The sequence below is a fragment of the Armigeres subalbatus genome, chromosome 2 (assembly GCF_024139115.2).
Source record: "Armigeres subalbatus isolate Guangzhou_Male chromosome 2, GZ_Asu_2, whole genome shotgun sequence".
Classification (NCBI taxonomy): Eukaryota; Metazoa; Arthropoda; class Insecta; order Diptera; family Culicidae; genus Armigeres; species Armigeres subalbatus.
The window spans coordinates 294,924,540-294,945,432 of NC_085140.1; the positions used below are offsets into that span (position 1 = coordinate 294,924,540).

Here is a 20,893-nt window from a genome sequence, read left to right on the forward strand (position 1 = left end):
GTAGCTTCACACCTCGGGAATTCGGTTCGCAGGTTTTTCCCCAGGGCACAGGGACCAAAATCCGACGGGAAACATTCCCTAGGTGTAAAGCCCCATTTAACATTGATTAAAAATAAAATCTACTCATCACTGTCTTGCAATCCATTCACATAGAAAAAAGTCAGTTTCAATCGCTCAGCATTGTTGAGAGAATCAGATATTAAAATATGTTTCATGAATGCTGGTCACTTATACCGGTCCACACACATCCTGAAATGAATCAAAACCTGACAGAATAATTAGAGCTGTAGCGAAAAATAACGTTGCAAGGGTATTTTTTTGAACCAATCGTCAAAAATAAGAGGCGCAAATAGGAATTCACCCTTCTTTTCTTCATAAATTGTTCTTTCTAAATGTATTGAAGGCATGATTTCTTCCCTAAGTATTAAGGTTCAAGCAAAATTCGTTTAAATGTAACGGGAGTGACAACGTGATGAACTCTTCTAACCATCAGAATGTGACGTTATTTATGTGCATATCGACGGATGCTATATGATAACATTGGACGCAGAATCATTCTTGCGATTGATTATCCATTGTCCATGATGGGACGATCTTTCTATTTTGTTCAACACATCATTCAGTGTTGTAAACACAACCCAAGATTTGGATAATTGACGGAACATTCTCAACTGCTCCACAACAGTTTGCTCAAGTGTTCACAATTCATGGAACTCTATGCGAAGGTCAACACCGTCGATTCGTTCCCCTGGTATTAATGCTAAAACACGGGAACGTATAATACAGCCTTTTGTTCATTTATGGAACGAAATTTATCAGTATATGTTAGATCCAGATTATATACTATTGGATTTTAAGATGGCTGAGATTAAAGCTGAGGAACGTGTCATCCCAAATTTAAGTTTCAATGATGATTCTTCCTCATCAACCAAAGTTTTTTTTTTAGAAAACATCAGCGATTGGGATTACAAACGGCATACGGGAAAGATTACAGAATTCAACTTGCCTATAAAAAGTTTGTTCCCTTAGTATGCTCCCTTAGTAGGCATTCAATGAGGTTCGAAAATCTTGCCCAAAGAAAGGTATTTTTTATGTAAGCAAGTATTATTTGAATGGGGTGTACCCGTTAGGCACAATGGACGTAATACATAAATGACCCAAAGAACAACCCATGACATAAAGAAGCAAAATTATGTCAAACGACCATATTGCCTAACGTACATTATCCCTAACGTCCGTAATGGGAAACGTCCATCATGCCTAACGTACTTATGCCTAACGTAGCGGGCTCATGTGAATGGTCGCCAATCAACGCACAAAAAGACCATTAGAGACTCACTTTTCTCCCCTTAACTATGGTCGGTCTATGAAAATACCCTAAACAGTATTCCTCGAACTTCCAATAACATTTTAGGGTGGCACAATAAGTGGAATACGCTTTTGAAACGAGGAAGTCCTCCGTTTTACAGCGTTCCAAAACAGTTCCAACTAGAAGAAAGAAATGCGACCACTGCAGGCTAAGAAGACATCTAAAATAGCAGAAAAGAATGAAAAACTAGACAAACTGGTACGTTCATATATTCCAGGTGATTGGCATATTTTTTCTTTTAATATGATTAGGAAAAATAACATGTTGTTATAGAATCTGGAGGTATACATAAATATATGACCTATTCGGGCGAATGGTCCATTCGGGCGAGTGGTCCATTCGGGCGAATGGTCTTTTCGGGCGAGTGGTCCATTCGGGCAAATGGTCTTTTCGGGCGTTTGGTCTTTTCGGGCGAATGGAATTCGGGCGACTGTTACATTCGGGCGTTGTCATTCGGGCGAGTGTCATTCTGGCGTTTGTGATAGAATCAGATGGGGATATGATCACTACCGGCTGGATCATCCATGACAGCCCAGGAAGTATTTAAAGGAAGCTCTGATGAACATATAGAAAGGTCAACGCTGCTACATTTATGAGGAGGACATGCTATACGTGTTAAATATATTGGCTGTGCATATGCACAGCCAAGATATTTAACAAAAAAAATGGTTTTCGTACGGCCGAGTTGCCGAATAATATGCAATTAATTGTAATGCTATACGTGTTATTTCCCCCGTATTCAAAACCGAATGATTATATCCATCTAGTATACCGTAAATGATATTCGCCTTTACATCATTTATAGAATCTCCCCATGCTGTTCCATGTTCCTAATAAGAAAGCCGGCTGAGGAATTCGATCTACCACTCGACGCAATTTAATAATATCATGTTTTACCGAAGGAGCAATGTAAATTGAAGCAATTGTTATTGATTGAGTATCAACCTTTATGGTGCAGGCCACAATTTCAATTGGAGAGATATTTGTGATTACAACGCGTTCAAAAGAATAATCATTTTTGATGCCTATCAATACTCCACCTGCCCGATTGCTACGATCCAGTCGAACAATGTTGAATGAAGGTATACTAAAGGACAAACTATTTATTAGAAATGTTTCTGATAATACAAAGCAGTCTGCATGTACGGTAATAATGAAAAATCTGAGATTACCAATTTTTTAAGGATGCTTCTACAATTTCACTGTAAAATGGAAAGAAACTTTTACTTTTTCTCGAATTAGTCATTGATAGACACAAAAGAGGCAAGGAGAGGCATTGATGTTATTAATTTAGAGAAGAAACTTTTGAATATGGGAGTCGGTTTCAACAAGACGACTGTCCACTTCTTATCTAGGCCGAACATGTCTGAGAAAAGGTGAATCAGTTGGGTGATTGTAAACTTGCATGTACATGTGTTAGAGGTACTGTTTACTATTCTAGCATGATTTCTTATCACCTCACTAGAGAAAGAAGGAAAATTATCTTTATTGAAAACTGGAACTTCATGATGTGACTTAGACTCATTACCATTCTTCCGAGAAATATTGAGAGCACGTGGACTATCCTCACTGTCAGGTTTTGTTCGTTTGACATTGTTGACTGATCTGAGCTTTCTACGCTCAGGCACAACGTAGTTGCTGTGGCACGGAAGTTCTTCTTCAACTTCAGACAATTCGCTCAATGAGTTGTATGGATTGTCATGTACGAAGCCTTCTGATCTATTCGTTTTGACTGTTTCGGTGTAACTCAATTTGGACTTCTGGATGACTCTAGCTAGTACCATCTGCTTTCTGTATGTAGGGCACTCATTTTTGAACATGTGAGTACCTTTACAATACAGACACGCAGGCTGTTGGACAGAACATTCCCCTTCATTGTGGCGTTGCCCACACTTACCATAACGCGCCTGATTCGAGCAATAGGACTCAGTGTGACCAAACTTTTTACACTTGGAACAAAGCATGACCTTAGGTGTATTAAACCGAACGCGAATTAGAGCCTTATCAATTTCAACATAGCTGGGAAGAATAGTGCCCTAGAATGTAACACGGATTTCATTACTGTGAGTAAAAGACTTCACATCGCTTTTCACTCTACCTTCGGCTGATTGCTGGCACTTCAGAATAGATACTTGAGGAACGCGAGGATCTACGAACTTTCCATGTCCTTCTTTCGCAAGATAATTCAGGAGGATGGAAGAGGTGGCATCGGAGGCAGAACAAGAGCAGAACCATTGACATTTGGAGACACCGGTGTATGGGAAACATGCGATGCCGACTGTGGCACGATAATCGAGTTAGTATGTGGCAGATCAGTATTTTCATCGGGGGGTTTCATCTTAGTGGGAATATCTTCGCTGTGATCACTGTCTTCATCCATGATTTTCTGTGGAAGCTATACTTCCAAGGCGTGCAGCAACACACTTTTGTTGCGCGAGGGATTGAATTAGATAGCAATAAAACGATTCAAATGGACACTTATCTGAACACAATAGCGTCAGAAACTATCAACTGTAAATGAGAGCCTCTATATCACAATACATTTGTATACACTGCCGCTAACCGCAAGTCGAGCACATCTGTATATGGCGGCCCATATACAGATGTGCTCGACTTACGGTTAGCGGCAGAAGGGTAAAGAATGTGTTTTGGACCACCCTTACGGGGGCTTTTATTTTGGACCACCAAGAGGAATTACCACTCAGTGGTCCAAAATATGAGCCGTCGAACTGGTGGTCCAAAATACCTCCCTTACCCTACACTTCTGCTCTGAAATACCACTCGAAGTAACACACAACCGTTCTTGTCCAGAGGTGAAAAGCAACTCTTATTCTCTGGTTAATTCTCGAGTTATGAAGAAATTTAAGTTTCATTTGTATGGGAGACCCACTGTCCAAAGGGGGAAGTGGTCTCGAACCATCTTAAGAACCTTCCCCGGCCTCAAAAACTTCTGCATACATTTTTTTATGCCAATCGGTTCAGTAGTTTTGGAATCTATAATTCCTCAATCATGAGATGGTATCAGAAAACTATATTTGTTAGGTGTAGTATGTGGTAAAAATGCCCATAGTTCATATTTTGAAAACAATATTTCATCTATTTAGGGGAAGACTCCGCACTCGCTGGCTGTGTGCAATCGAGGAAGATGCACGTGCGGCCAGCGTGCAGGGAGACTATCGACCCAAGAACGAGCGACCTAGAATAAGAAATAACATTCGGTTTTGCTCCGGACAATTCTTATGACCGGGTGATTTTTCAATTTTTGAAATGTCACTTTTAGGATTAATTGATTCGATATTTGTCAAAAAAAAGTCTTGCTCTGCGAGCAGGTTTATTCGATTAAATGTCACGTTTAAGTTTAATTTCAGTTTAATTTTTCAAATGAACAGATCCCAAAATAAAATTTCGCCATGATGTAGCATTCTCAGCACTATTCAAATTTGCAGATCTGCTCTCAGCTGCTGTGGAAAACATTCCGAAAGAATTTTATTCTATCGTTGCCGTTGTTATGCTACGGATGAGTTGCTCCACAACACTCCTTAGAGACTTCAAAAATAATTGTGACTTACTGCTGTGTCAGACTTCCCCGATTCGATGGAAGTAAACTCTTCTCGGGAGGTGTACGCGAGCGACGAACGACCGGTCGCACGCGGTGGAGTGGTCTGAGATCAGGAGGTGAAAGAGACTGCAAATTTAAAAGTCATTAGGAGTGAGTGCTCGGCAGGATCATAAAATTGCACAGTTTATGGGTGGAATGGAAAGCGAGTGTGTAGCCCGAAAATAGAAGAAAATATGGGTGGAATGTCCCGCCCAGCAGAGCACAGTGTGGTAATCTCATTGAAAGCCTTGTGTGGGGGGACCCAAACACGTCTGCTTTACGTTATGTGGCAAAACGCACAGCGCCAGGCGTCGCAGTGCAGCAATGCAAACGAAAGGTTCGGTAGGGAAGGATCATTCATATTCATTTTCGTTTCTTACGTCCGGCCTAGTCGCAAGAAGATGGTCCCACGGGTATCGTGAAAGCGTTAATTGCATTCAACAGATTGCATAGGTTCAAGGATTTGATGATGGTGGCGATGAAATAAGATACCCGGCGAAAGTTTACAGAGTATAATGGAATAAGTTTTAAGAACAAAGATGTTCCCCAGGATGCGGAGGATTTTTTTTCAACTTGGCTAAAAAATGGAAAAAGTCTGAGTCAGGAGTTTCGGACTGTCGTTTGAGTTTTTAAAAAACTACACTTAATACAATCACTAACCACCTTTATATTCTAAAGTTGTGAACACTAGTAACTATGGCGCGAGAAAGAGGTCGAGCCGCGTGGCGCTGCCTATTTTATAACCTAAACTTGCTGACGATGCGTTTCTGATCGGGTGACTACCGACTGACGTGCAACGTGGCACACGGTGCATATTGCAATTTTCCTAACGGCCTCCCCCTTGGTGGAAAGTCGTCCTCGGCTTTCTTCGTCCTTCGCTACTCCTGAGGAACCATGGTTATTTTCGGGTATTCGTCCTCGCGGAGTCCTGTCACGTCTTCTGGTGTCTGTTGATTTCCGGCTCCTCGGCTAAGTGGTGATGATCTGAATGCCGTTACTTTCTTGATCCAAAGTACGGCGGTGCCAATAAAGATGAAGAATATTAGGGAACCGAATCCAAGCGTTGACCATCCGAATAGCTTAAGCTTCCAGTGGATGCTGTCTGTCCTCAGATTGATATGGTCTATATGTTCTCGTTGTTCCAAATGTAGAGTCTGTAAATATTCTATAGGGATTCTATTGATTACCGCTGTCGAATTTACCTTCAATCCAGTTGTTGGTAGGAATGAACCCAAACGAATTTCCTTATCGATGTTGGAATACATCTCGTTGTTGATAAAAAGAGTACAATTCGAAAACTGTACCAGAAATGATCCTTTTAATTTTCTTTTCAATGTGCAGTTCGAGGTCAGGGTGACTTCCGCATCATTAATAACTATATTTGAATCATCGATTCTTTTGATGATGTTGTTTGTATACGTTCGTTCTGTGGGACATTCTGCTGATTCTCCTCCCATTAGTTTTTGAATGCATCTTGTCACCGGTTCTATCTGTGAGCTTGAGCAGATATAGAGATTTCTGTTCATCATGCATGGTGATTTGATGGAGAATGAAGTTTGTCCTTGTAGGTAAAGGTTAGTTGATATGTGGATACGGGAATTGTTGGAAATTACTGGTTCGATGTAATTGAGGTTGTATTCCGCCTCCTTGATTCTGGGAATTTTCAAGATATAGGCGATTGCTTCCTTTGAAGACACGACATAAGCGCTGGCGAAGTCTAAAGCTCCTACTAAGAGACCGTTTGCTTCCAAGAGGTGCTGTATTTTCGTCATTTCTTCAACGGTGATGATTTTACTGCTGGGGATGCCGTGTTGTGCCAAAACTATAGCTTCTTCTAAATTTTCTAGCTGCTGGGTAAACTCATCTAGACTGAAAAGCAAGCCTACTGACTCGAACTCTCTTTTGTTTTCTGATGATAAAATATTTAATCTTGATGTAAATTGTTTTAATGTTTCCGTTAGATTATTAAGCCTATCTTCAAACATGTGATTGATTCTAATCTGTTTTCATTTTGATCTATTAATTTATTGTTGGTGGAATTAATGATTCTAAGGTCCTCTGAATCTGGGCTTCCCGAAATATATTTCCAAAGTTGTCCTAGTTGATCCCATCGCTTTACCCTAGTTGATGGTGTCAATTTCCTATATGTTTTTCCTAATTTAGTAATCCTCATTTGAATAAGGGGGATGAGAAAATCTTCTGACTTCTCTAACGTTACAACTCTAGTATGGAAGATTAGTGAATCTATTGTATCTTTTATCTGATCGAGATCTATACGATGAACGATTCTAAAGTGATTGTAACTAATTCGTGCTGGTCCTAAAGTAATGATGGCGACGGGGTTTCTGTCTAAGTCATGTATAAGTATTCTTGAGTAAATCGTCGTCGTCCAAAGGCATAGTCTGTAACGAGAAGGTAGTTTTAGCTACTTTAGTCTTAGTTATCCGTGAAGTTTCGTTTGATATGTTTTTATGCGTTTTCATTCCAGATTTATCAGTCACAGTTTTGTCCGACTCGTGGAGGGTGTCTATCAGTCTGTATCTGTTTCCACTGGGAGTGGGTTTCGCCTTTCCCTTTACTAAAAGTCTTTGTCTATTAATGTTTTTAAACTCTTCTTTGTCGATCAACTGTATTTTGCATTGTGATTCTTGGCCAGTGTTGTCAATGAGTCTTTAGCGTTTTGTAATGTTATTTGTTTGGCCACATTAATTTCGATTGGGTCGAGAGAAGCACAAGTGCCAAAGATAACTTCTCTAGGTTTCAATTTAATTGTAGAGTGCGTTGTGTCGTTATAAATGGCCGTAATCATAGCAAGGCCTTCATATAAAGTTAATTGTTCAACTTTTGACCTGTTTGCCAAATACATCTCCAACAACGTGTTGTGGAATCGCTCCACAATACCATTGCTGTCGCTGCAGCTGGCAAAATGCAGTTTAATTCCGTGAGTTTCTAGAAATTCTTTGAATTTTGCGTTCCGAAAACTTGTTGACTGATCACAAGTGATCATTTTTGGTAAACCGAAAGTTTTAAAATACTCTATCAGAGTTTCCGTGATTTCCTCTGTTGTCTCGTTGGCAATCTTGTAAATCTGCGCGAATTTTGAGAATGCATCCACTAACGTGAGAAACTTTTCAGTTTCTTTTACGAATACGTCAATGTTAACGTTCTCGAAGGGTCCATTATAAATTCGTCTCGTAAGAGGAATTTTGAACGGCCTCCTCTCGTACTTAGCAAACTTACAAGATTCGCAATTTCTAATGAAATCTCTTACCTTTGCTAGCATTTGGGGAAAGTATACTGATTTTTGAACTTCTTCGTACGTTAATTTATAGCCCCGGTGATTGAAATTATGACTTTTCCTTATGAACTCGCTCTGGTCTTTACCTGAAATGATATCTGGAAGTTTCATGTTAGAAAAGCGAACTTTGATTTTGTTAAAATTACTTTCGATTATCTCTTTGCATTGTTTGGCTATTTTTGGTTCGGCGAAGATGCCGTTAAGTTTCGTCGGATTTAAGTGTTTTTCTAGAATGTCTTTCAAGTCATGGTTAGTATAGTCCGGTTTGTGGAACACATGTCGAAAGTTACCAGGGAATATTTTACAAGCGAGATACGGACTTCGTCTAGTATCATTCGAAATCCTAATAATTATTTGGTTAGCGTATTTATTTATAATTTCGGGGTCATATATCGGATCGTACCCATAAATTTCATTACTCAGTTCCTCATTCAGATTCAGCTCTGAACGTGGAATACGTGAAAGGCCGTCGGCAACGACGTTTTGTTTGCCTTTTTTATAAATTAATTTAAAATCAAACTGTTCTAGGTATAATCTTTGTCTCGTGACTCTACCAGTTGAATCGGTCAATTTTAACTCCTTGGTGAGAGGTTCATGATCTGTGTAAATTGAGAACTCTCTTCCGTAAAGGTAAGGTCTAAATGTTTTCGCTGAGAAATATATTGCTAGCAACTCTTTTGCAGTGGCTGAATACTTTTCTTCAGCTTTGCTCAATGTGCGAGATAGGTAGGCGATCGGTCGTTCCTTACCAGCTTGTAGCTGAGCTAAAACTGCTCCAATGGCAAAATTCGATGCATCCGTTGTCAATATGAACGGTTCATCGAAATTGGGGTATGCTAGAAGGGTATCGGTGGTCATGATTTTCTTAAGCTCTTCAAAAGCTTTCTCATAATCATGGTCAATTTCGATTGATTTTGTTTTGCCTCTTAGTTTGATTGTCATAGGTTTAGCTATGTGGGCGAATTTTGGGATAAATCGCCTATAGTAACCGATAGTACCAAGGAATGATTTCAATTCCTTGGATGTTTTTGGTAGAGGCCAAGATTAAATGGCTTCTATTTTGTTCGGGTTTGGCTTAACCCCCTCAGTGGTGACAACATGCCCAAGAAATTCCACCTCTTTACGTAGAAAATCTGACTTGTCACACTGGACTTTGAGATTAGCGTCTCTTAGAGTTTGGAGAACTTTCCTGATATCCTCTAAGTGCGTTTGCAAGTTCGTACTGTAGATAATGATGTCGTCCATGTAGACAAAGCATCGAATACCTAAGTGTTTCCTTAACACTGAATCCATTAGACGTTGGAACGTCGCGGGGGCGTTTTTCAGCCCGAACGGCATACGAACAAATTCATATTTTCCGTGGTCAATGTTAAAAGCTGTTTTTGGAATGTCCTTTGTATCGACTTCGATCTGGTGGAAACCACTCGCTAGGTCGAGGACGGAAAAGTATTGAGCTTTTCCTAGTCGATCTAAGATTTCGCTCACTTCAGGGATCGGGTACCGATCCGCTGGTGTCTTTTCGTTTAACTTTCTATAATCGACGACAATGCGATACTTGCGTTGTCCGGAGTTGTCGATTTTTTTCGGCACCACCCATATGGGTGAAGTCCATTGTGAAGAGGACTCTCTTATAATGCCGTTATCCAACATCTTTCTAATTTGAGTGGAAACTTCCTCCCGAAGATGGTACGGATATTTGTAAGTTTTCTGATGAATAGGCTTTTCATCAGCGGTGTTAATAGAATGTTTAACTTCATGTGTGAAAGTGAGTGTTTTATCTTCTGAGAAAAATACGTCTTTGAAGGGCTTCAACGTTTTTACAAGGGCATTTTTTTCCTCTGAATTCAAGTGATCGGACGGGAAATTAAGTGACGGTTTACTTTTCTGATAATTACTCTCAATTCAAAAGCGTCGCTGGGGAATGGCGGAAGAGCGACTTCGCCTTTCACTGATTTATCTTTCGAGGATAGGTGTACGAAAGCTTTATTATTTTGGGCTTCGTAGACTCCTGGTTTCAAAATTATATTGGCATTCAGTTCGATTTCTTGATCAATTAGAAACGAACCGTTAGCAGTAGTGCAAATTTCAAAAATATCTTCATGCACTTCGTTAAAATTTACTGAAGTTGGATAATATTTCGATATAGTGTACTTGCATTTGTTAATATTGATATAATCTTTAGTGGTGTCAATAACTGCGTGCAGTGCAGCTAAATTTTCATAGCCTATGAGGCCATCGAAAAAATTGTGAAACTTGAATACATAGTACGGAAGCCTTTTCTCTGATGCTTCAGGGAATAAGTTCATATGCACTATGCTATCAATGGTAAATTTTCCATTTTTGTTGCTAACTACAGCGGGTCGCTTAGTAGTTTTAGCTTTATTAATATGGGACGGATCGATATAGGATTTGTTGGCACCAGTATCCACTAGGAAGTTTAAATATCCCTTGGTAGTGGATACTCGCAAGTATGGAATGAAGTTCATGTCAGCAATTTTGCTACACGAACGCTTTGAAAATTTTGTTCCTGTTCGCTGACCTTAGCATTTTGTCGTTATTGTTGTCATCGTCACTGCAACTCAAGTCGTCAACGTTTTCCTCCTCTACTTCCTCTACATCCTCTTCGTCGTCACCCACCTGGTTATTATGGACTTCTGATTTTATTTTGTAATTAGATCTTTGAAACGCAGACTTGAGCGGGGGTTTAGAAATGGGTTTCGAAGCGACGTTGCTATTATTGTTTTTATTGCTGCTATTACTGGAGTGATAAGACGGTTTTGTTTGGTGTGCAGTACGATTTCTCGCCTCTGCATTCTGATTTACACAAACTGATTGGTATGCCTGCTCAAGGGTTTGGGGTTTAGATTGTCTGATGATAGACGCGAGTGGCTCACCCACGTTATCTAGATACTTAGTTATGGTTAATATTTCGATTAAGCTATTGATAGGAATTGGATTTAGGGCCAAATTCATTTTGATTTTGGAACACAGTTCCTTTACATCACCATAAAATTTGTGATGGTTTCGGTCACCTTTTTTCATACCGAAAAGAAGGGATAGGTTGGTAGCCAGATCTCTCTGATCACCGTAAGTTTCCAGCAGTACCTGCTTGATTGCGGGCACTGTGGTGGGGTTTCCGCTCGCACACAAAGTGGTGCGCGCATCGTTTTTGATTTTATTTTTTATCGCCCGCATATAGTGGGCTGGGATGGTGTCCGGGGCACCGTTCTCCCCTTTCACCACGTACATAGAATAGAGCTCGTCTAGCTCCTCGAGCCAGGCGGCCAATTCTTTTTTATTTCCCGAGAACTCGGACATATTTTTAATTGGATCGGGAAGACTGAATTTGTCGACCCGACCACCCTGTGTGTTATTTGAGATACGCACGAGGGCGCTGAGCTCGGCAACTTGTGCCTGGAGCTGCTCAATCTCCGCGTTACGTGTATTCGGCATTTTCACTTAAGCACTTGTTTTATAATAATATAACAATGAAATTACTCACGTGATTAATTTGAGCATGGAGCTCGTTGACTTGTAGGCTGGATGCGGGGCGGACCGTAGCTGTCGTCCTCCGGGGGTCGTGCGTCGTCCCTGTGCTGGTTTTCCAACGGATGGTTGACGTGGCTCTATCTCCGGGATCTCTGTTGCTGGGTCTCCTTTTCAACACCTCGGTGATTCCAGATCCTACCGGCTGCGCCAGTCAGGAGTTTCGGACTGTCGTTTGAGTTTTTAAAAAACTACACTTAATACAATCACTAACCACCTTTATATTCTAAAGTTGTGAACACTAGTAACTATGGCGCGAGAAAGAGGTCGAGCCGCGTGGCGCTGCCTATTTTATAACCTAAACTTGCTGACGATGCGTTTCTGATCGGGTGACTACCGACTGACGTGCAACGTGGCACACGGTGCATATTGCAATTTTCCTAACGCTGGAACACTGCAGTACGTGTTATCTACAGAAAAAAAAATCATTGCAGTTTGAATAGACTTTCTTGGATGGGTACGATTGGAAGATAAGTTAGAAGAATATGAAATTTCATTTTCCATTGGTTTGATATTGCTACGATGTTTTCATGATGTGGTTGATTTATAATCTACTGCAAGTCTAAGGTTTGGCTACGAAAATTTCGGAAAAACAACACGTGTCTAACGTATTTTCCTGAAGACTGATTCGATATCTTAACTACTTCGCGACGACTAAAACACGCACTGTGCTTGTTAGCTCGATGGCTACCGCTTCGACCGGAGCGAAGTGCAATACATGCGCATGAGCCACCGAACACCAGATAGATAATTAAACATTCTCGCGAAGACTTAAACACGCACTTCACTTGCTTGCTCGATGGTTACTCCATTCGGAAGACTTCCTGAGTTTCTAAAGTTTTCATTCTACAAAGTTTTAAATATTCTACGTATTTCTTCAATTCTGGAATATGTACGAGAGTTTTGGATAAATATGTTTTCCAAATTTGATCAAAGCTCCAGAATGCAGATCCGCTGAAGGAGGCAGCAAAATAAGATTTACACAAAATAGAAATTTACCATGAAAAATAGGAAATTTTCAATAAAGAAATCAGGGTATAAGCAGTAAGTATAAAATTTCCCTAAATAATGTAAAATTTCCAATAAGCAATAAGCAAATTTTCCACATCACATAAATAAATTAGCAACTTTCAAAAGCAAAAGTTGCAATTTTCCTTATATTTCGATATGAAAATTTTCATATTTTTTATTGCTTTTTGTTGATTTTTATCTGGAAAGTTTTAATTTTTTTGTGTAGAAAATATTTATTTATTTCGGAGATAGCTTTGTAATTGTTTATGGCTATTAATTATTATTCTTTTAGCTTGCATCTGATTGCTTATATTGATTTATTTATGGATTTTTTCTTTTGTAATTGAGTTTCTTTGCTTTTTAAAATGCTAATTAATTTTTGTTTTGTAGGAAATTTTTTATTGTTCATAGAAATTTTGCATATTTAGGGATATTTTATATTTTTACATTTCTTACACCCTGATTTCTTCTTTGATAATTTCCTTATTTTTTATGGAAAATTTATATTTTTTTAGGGGGAGTTTTTATTTTAATCGCTGAGGACCGTTGTCGACTGCTTAGAACTGATGCTTTTCAAATGAGAAGAAATGGATCGCAAGCTGCCTGCACCACCAATCTCGTGTTTGATATGGCATTTCTGATGAGAATCAATTTCTATGCTCCGGAACGAGCAATGCGCAAGCCACAACGACATTTCCTAGACTTATTTTGATGTAATGGATTCAACGTGCAAATTAAGAAATTCTGTATGCTGCTGCTAATGCGTTGAACAACATCTAAATATATGCATTACTTTTTGAGAAATAGTAAACTTTTATGTACCAGTTAAGAGACCAAATAATTACAAACCAACAAGCTCAAAGATCTACGGTAGCCATGTCATATGGATTGGATTGAGTTTCACTAAATTATGCAACCAATTAACTGCTTTGTTATAAATCTGTAACTTTTTTTAATGACCGTGCATTTCGTAGTTGCTACTCCGTGATTTATCAGAACAATTCTAGACCAACATTTGAAAAGGGCGTAACAGCCAAAATTTATTCCTTCTGATTCTTCGTCTACATATATAGCTATATATGTGGACAAAGAATCAGTAGGAATAAATTTTGGCTATTACGACCTTTTCAAATGTTGGTCTAGAATTGCAATTGCTCAAGAATGGGAAGGAATTGACGATGCAATCACTCGGCCACTGCAAGCCGCGAACACCTCTGCACTCGCCACGAGTTCAGGCGGAATTTTATTGGAATTTTGAGGTTGGTTTCTACGGTAGATGTTCGTCTTGGTTAACGCGTTGCCAATGTGATAGTAATGAAAGGGTGGTGTATATTCTAATTTCGAATTCGTTCATAACAAATTCTAACAGATACCTACTGGAACTCGTCAAGTTTGTAGGGATAGGTTAGAAGATAAAAATGGTATGATGCCCATTTCCAGTTCTGGTGATTGCTGGAACATGAGACATATATGGAAAGATACAAAATAGATGGAATGAAACGGGTCTGGGATTGAACCCACGACCTCCTGCGTATTAGGCACTAAGCCCGTTGCTTTGTTAAAATTGGTAACTATGTCCTGATTGATGTCCATAAAAAAAAAAGGTGATGTAATATTGACGAGTATTCATTACGAATTTTTCTTAGATTGGTTCAAGTTTTTATTTCTCCTCCTGCTTTCGATGATGGCTCTGACCATTGACCACCCCACGTCAGAGTTTAATTCAAATGACCCAACTCTTATGTCATATGCCACTCCAGAGTTGGATTTTTTTTCGTGACCCAAAAAGGTCCAAAAGCGATTTCGGTCATCGACAAACCCACTTTAGAACCGGGTTTTGCTTCATTTGACTTGGTCCTCTAGCGATTCTGACCATCGTTTAACTCACTTCAGAGTTGGATTTAATTGGCTCAACAAAGTCCAGAAGTTCCTTCAAGCCGCAGACCGACTTGGAATTTTTCTTGATCTTGGTATTGAAAATAATCATAATCATAATCAACCGACTCCAAAATAGGGTTTTACTTGATATGACTAAGTCTGATATCATTTCTGACCGACGAAGTTTTTGATTCACTGGAGAATAGGATTTTATTTACCCAACTAGATTCATAGTGGTTCCACCTAACGAACACAATCCAAAGTTGTGTTGAATTGGATTGATCGGAATAACTCTGATTGGCATTTCGATCATTGATCGACGCGTTTTAGAGTTGGATGTTACAAAAATTTTCTAGGAATGTTATGAATATTTTAGCAATCCATCGCTAAATATAGAAGTATCCTAAAATCTTTTAAGTAAGATTCAAATTGTTCTGAATGTAAATTATTTAAGGTTTAATTTTATGTAGAATAAAGGAGCGCCCAATAAAGATTTTGCCATGTTTCTGGATATAATATTGTGTCCATGTTGCGGTCAGCAGGAACTATGTCCAAGGGATTGACGATCCCTCCCCAGGCCATCTGCGAGTTGTGGGGCTTGCCTAGGATGTGATGTGGTTTGACTGTGGGTCCTGTTAAACTCCTATAAAAAGCTGCATGTATCCGCAAGTAGGTCCCGCCAAAGCGACCGTGTGCCGCTCAAAGCGCACAAGCCCAAGTCCTGGTGTCAGGTGGGACACAAAACAGACCTGACACGACGGCCCTCTGACGAGACAGGAGGTTTGCGCAGGCCCAATAAGCCGCCTGGAAAACCAATAATTACGAACAATATAAGAGATAATACGACTCGATATAATCGGCAAAGACCTAGGCGATGAATAAAAGATTACGATTGGAAGCTTGGAACATGGGACTGCAAGTCGCTACATCTACGATGAATTACATCCCCGCAACTTCGACGTCGTGGCGCTGCAGGAGATTTGCTGGACAGTACAGAAAGTGTGGAAAAGCGGGTATCGAGCGGCTACCTTCTACCAAAGCTGTGGTACCACCAACGAGCTGGGAACCGGCTTCATAGTACTGGGAAAGATGACCCAACGCGTGATTGGGTGGCAGCCAATCAACGCAAGGATGTGCAAGCTGAGGATTAAAGGCCGTTTCTTCAACTATAGCATCATCAACGTGCACTGCCCACATGAAGGGAGACCCGACGACGAGAAAGAAGCGTTCTACGCACATCTGGAGCAGACATAAATACGATGGATGCCCACTGCGGGACGTCAAGATCGTCATCGGCGACATGAACGCACAGGTAGGAAGAGAGAAAATGTATAGACCGGTCATCGGACCGGATAGTCTGCACACCGTATCGAATGGCAACGGCCAACGATGCATAAACTTCGCAGCCTCCCGCGGAATGGTAGTCCGAAGCACCTTCTTTCCCCGCCAAAATATCCACGTGGAGATCACCTAACCAAGAAACGGAAAACAAATCGACCACGTTCTAATCGATGGTAAATTCTTCTCCGACATCACGAACGTCCGCACTTACCGCAGTGCGAATATTGAATCCGATTACTACCTCGTTTCAGTATGCCTGCGCTCAAAACTCTCGACGGTGTACAACACGCGTCAAAGTCGGACTTAACATTGGGCGGCTACAAGACGGTAGACTAGCCCAAGGATACGCGCAGCAGCAGGAAGTGGCACTTGTTACGGTTCATTTTATTTTACCTGTAAGTGACAAATGTCTGAATGGAATTGTGTATGTTCCATTCCTGCATGTTCTGTGTTTGGGCCTAAAGATAGGCAATTAAAATTATAAATAGAGAGATTCCCAGACACATACTTTATATTACTGGCCTTGGCTGTTGTAGACAAAATGCAAAACGCAATGAAAACACATTTGCGGGATTTGACTGATGGACCAAAATCTTATAAGGAAACCTCGTCATATCTCGCAATGGGTAACAGATTGGACGTTTCTCTCGGGGGAGAAATCGTCAGTTATTTTAATTTGTTGAATGTATTGTAAACTGTTTATATTTGTATGTATGTAAAATAATGTTATTGTAATACACTCCCAACGGAAAAGGAGCCAGGCGCAGCATCTCTTGAAGATGGCTGGAGAGATATTCGATCCGCCATTGGAAGCACCGCAACCGCTGCACTAGGCACCGGCTCCGGATTAGAGAAACGACTGGTATGACGGCGAATGTGAGCAGTTAGTTGAGGAGAAGAATGCAGCATGGGCGAGATTGCTGCAACACCGCACGAGGGCGAACGAGGCACGATACAAACGGGCGCGGAACAGACAAAACTCGATTTTCCGGAGGAAAAAGCGCCAGCAGGAAGATCGAGACCGTGAAGAGACGGAGGAATTGTACCGCGCTAATAACGCATGAAAGTTCTATGAGAAGTTGAACCGTTTACGTAAGGGCCACGTGCCACAGCCCGATATGTGCAAGGACATAAACGGGAACCTTCTTACAAATGAGCGTGAGGTGATCCAAAGGTGGCGGCAGCACTACGAAGAGCACCTGAATGGCGATATGGCAGACAACGGTGGCGGTATGGTAATAAACCTAGGAGCACACGCGCAGGACATGCGACTTCCGGCTCCGAATCTTCAGGAAATCCAGGAGGAGATCGGCCGGCTGAAAAACAACAAAGCCCCTGGAGTTGACCAACTACCAGGAGAGCTGTTTAAACACGGTGGCGAAGCACTGGCTAGAGCGTTGCACTGGGTGATTACCAAGGTTTGGGAGGATGAGGTTCTGCCGCAGGAGTGGATGGAAGGTGTCGTGTGTCCCATCTACAAAAAGGGCGATAAGCTGGATTGTAGCAACTACCGCGCAATCACATTGCTGAACGCCTACAAGGTACTCTCCCAAATTTTTTGCCGCCGACTAACACCAATTGCAAGAGAGTTCGTGGGGCATTACCAGGCGGAATTTATGGGTGAAAGCTCTACCACAGACCAGGTGTTCGCCATACGTCAGGTATTGCAGAAATGCCGCAAATACAACGTGCCCACACATCATCTATTTATCGACTTCAAAGCCGCATATGATACAATTGATCGGGACCAGCTATGGCAGCTAATGCACGAAAACGGATTTCCGGATAAACTGAAACGGTTGATCAAGGCGACGATGGATCGGGTAATGTGCGTAGTTCGAGTTTCAGGGACATTCTCGAGTCCCTTCGAAACGCGTAGAGGGTTACGGCAAGGTGATGGTCTTTCGTGTCTGCTATTCAACATCGCTTTGGAGGGAGTAATACGAAGGGCAGGGATTGACACGAGTGGTACGATTTTCACGAAGTCCGTCCAGTTATTTGGTTTCGCCGACGACATTGATATCATGGCATGTAACTTTGAGAGGATGGAGGAAGCCTACATCAGACTGAAAAGCGAAGTTAAACGGATTGGACTAGTCATCAACACATCGAAGACGAAGTACATGATAGGAAGAGGCCTAAGAGAGGTCAATGTAAGCCACCCACCACGAGTTTCTATCGGTGGTGACGAAATCGAGGTGGTTGAAGAATTCGTGTACTTGGGCTCACTGGAGACCGCCGATAACGATACCAGCAGAGAAATTCGGAGGCGCATAGTGGCTGGAAATCGTACGTACTTTGGACTCCGCAAGACGCTCCGATCGAATAGAGTTCGCCGCCGTACCAAACTGACTATCTACAAAACGCTTATAAGATCGGTAGTTCTCTACGAACACGAGACCTGGACTATGCTCGTGGAGGACCAACGCGTACTGGGAGTTTTTGAAAGGAAAGTGTTGCGTACCATCTATGGTGGGGTGCAGATGGCGGACGGTACGTGGAGAAGGCGAATGAACCACGAGTTGCATCAGCTGTTGGGAGAACCATCCATCGTTCACACCGCGAAAATCGGAAGACTGCGGTGGGCCAGGCACGAAGCCAGAATGTCGCACAGTAATCCGGAGAAAATGGTTCTCGACAACGATTCGACGGGAACAAGAGGCGAGGTGCAGAGTGGGCAAGGTGGATCGATCAGGTGGAGGACGATTTGCGGACCCTACGCATACTAAGTGGTTGGCGAAGTGCAGCCATGGACCGAGCTGAATGGAGAAGACTTTTATGTGCAGCACAAGCCACTCCGGCCTTAGTCTGATAATAAATAAATAAAATCCAGGTCATTGATCCTTAGAGAAGGCTGTCGACGATCTCGTTTTACCATAGAGCGAATTAATGTTTTTGGCCTATCGTAGCTCATACCTAACGTATGGATTACGTGTGGAACACCAGCTGGGCATAGAAGTCTGCTGCGAACTGCCTCGAGAGCTGGACCTTTGAGGCAGCGTTGAAGACGAATAAGGTTTTCATCGTCAGAGAATCCGCAAGTAGCTGTCGAACGTCGGAAATTACTTATCCAAATCGGCCATTCTTCCAGGTTTCCCGAAAAAAAAACTGGCAAATCCTTTCCCGTCACATGCCTGGCAGCCAGTTGTCGATGTGTTGGGCCATTGACATACCCTTCCTCGTTGTTGCACCCTGAGTTAGTGGATACATCGCATCTCAGATCGGGGTGTCTAATACGGTCCCCCATTATGGCTCTGCTTTGGCATATTCCTGCTTGATCGTGACGGTCATCACTTATATTTCGAAGAGGTGGGTCGTTTCGCATCAGGTAACAACTACTTTCGGGTATTATCGCCTCGCTCACATTTGGCAAACTGCATGCACCTTCATCGCGTTCACAAGCCATATTACAATTTTCCCATTCATCACCACGACCTACACTATTCCCCGCTAGCCTTCGGTTTTGACCGGCAGAGTTGGCAGGGTTAACCAAAGCTTCTCCTACGGTCAATAGGTCAAACGCATCAACGAAATGTCGATTGTCGAAAGCATTCGTGTGAGCTTGTTGAACTATATGCTCGTGACTAACAAGTGGTTGTGTAAAGAGAAGTTTGGTAGAGGAGATAACTTTATTTGGCAGTATCAGGGGGAAGATCTAAACTCCTTCTTCTTCTTCTTCTTCTTATTGGCATTACATCCCCACACTGGGACAGAGCCGCCTCGCAGCTTAGTGTTCATCAAGCACTTCCACAGTTATTAACTGCGAGGTTTCTTAGCCAGGTTACCATTTTTGCATTCGTATATCATGAGGCTAACACGATGATACTTTTATGCCCAGGGAAGTCGAGACAATTTCCAATCCGAAAATTACCTAAACCGGCACCGGGAATCGAACCCAGCCACCCTCAGCATGGTCTTGCTTTGATCTAAACTCCTATCGGCCCTAATATTGGCTGGTGTTTGACGGTTAGTGTTTTCTACGAATACTTGCTTTTGACTACAGCTGGGTTCGACTGCTGACGTGAACCCTTTCATTAGCCCCGCTGTCTGCTGCGTCGACTTCTCCAACCAAAACTCCACCTTACTATTCGAATGTGTGCCACTGCCGTCCAAACCCCCCCTCCCCCCGGCGCTTACATATTCTGAAGCCTACCGTATCAGCTTTGCTTTCTCCTCCTCTGACTGCCTCCTGATTGCCATTTGCTTCATCCGGAATTCCCGCTTTTCCGACATCTTCTTCTTCGAGTTAGCTTTTGCTTCAGCAACTTGTTTGGCTTCAGTCATCAGCTCCTTCTCTCGTAGTTCCTTCTCCAGTTTCCACTCCAGGTCGTGAAGCTCTTTCTCCGCTGACAGCTCTTCTTCTCTAATGCGCTGCTGCTCTTCAACAACCTTCAGTTCCACCTTCAGTCGCATCCGGACGCTTGATGTAGTGCTTCACCGGTCACTTTTTTCGACTTTCGGCTGCCTGCAAACAATTTCGATCTAGATATTTTGGGCGGTACAACTAGTGACTCCGATTGCTCTTTCGGCATTTCGGGTTTCTCACCCTTTTTACTCATCACCAGTTTCAGAGGTGTTTTGTATTGAGATTAAATTTGTAGGGAGTTCACAGGATGCACATTCCCAGGCTCGATATTGAACCATGGCATCGACTTGAACGCATGAATAATGATGCCAATTATGACAACCATCACATGCCACCATATCATCGTATCATTCTCAGTATCCGCCATTGCGTTTTGGTGATTAAATTCTGAAGGATGTTATGAAGCTGACTTCTTTTAACATCTCACGAAACTCGAGGTTGGATGGGAACAGCTTTAGCTGTAAATTGATTGTAATTTAATTCGTT

At 41.8% G+C, this 20,893-nt stretch overlaps 2 protein-coding genes across 5 annotated transcripts in view; one reads left to right on the plus strand and one right to left on the minus strand.

Annotated features, from left to right (window-relative positions):
- The window catches only part of LOC134212440 (Kv channel-interacting protein 4-like), a 290,551-nt gene that overhangs the window by 118,019 nt on the left and 151,639 nt on the right, over positions 1-20,893 (plus strand). The window lies entirely within an intron of this gene.
- LOC134216555 (uncharacterized) lies at positions 5,627-12,186 on the minus strand. The gene is made up of 2 exons (XM_062695416.1): positions 11,768-12,186; positions 5,627-7,369 (listed from the first exon to the last, which is right to left on the minus strand). Exon 2 carries the CDS (start codon positions 6,950-6,952, stop codon positions 5,846-5,848), a length of 1,107 nt encoding a protein of 368 aa, XP_062551400.1. The 5' UTR covers positions 6,953-7,369; positions 11,768-12,186; the 3' UTR covers positions 5,627-5,845.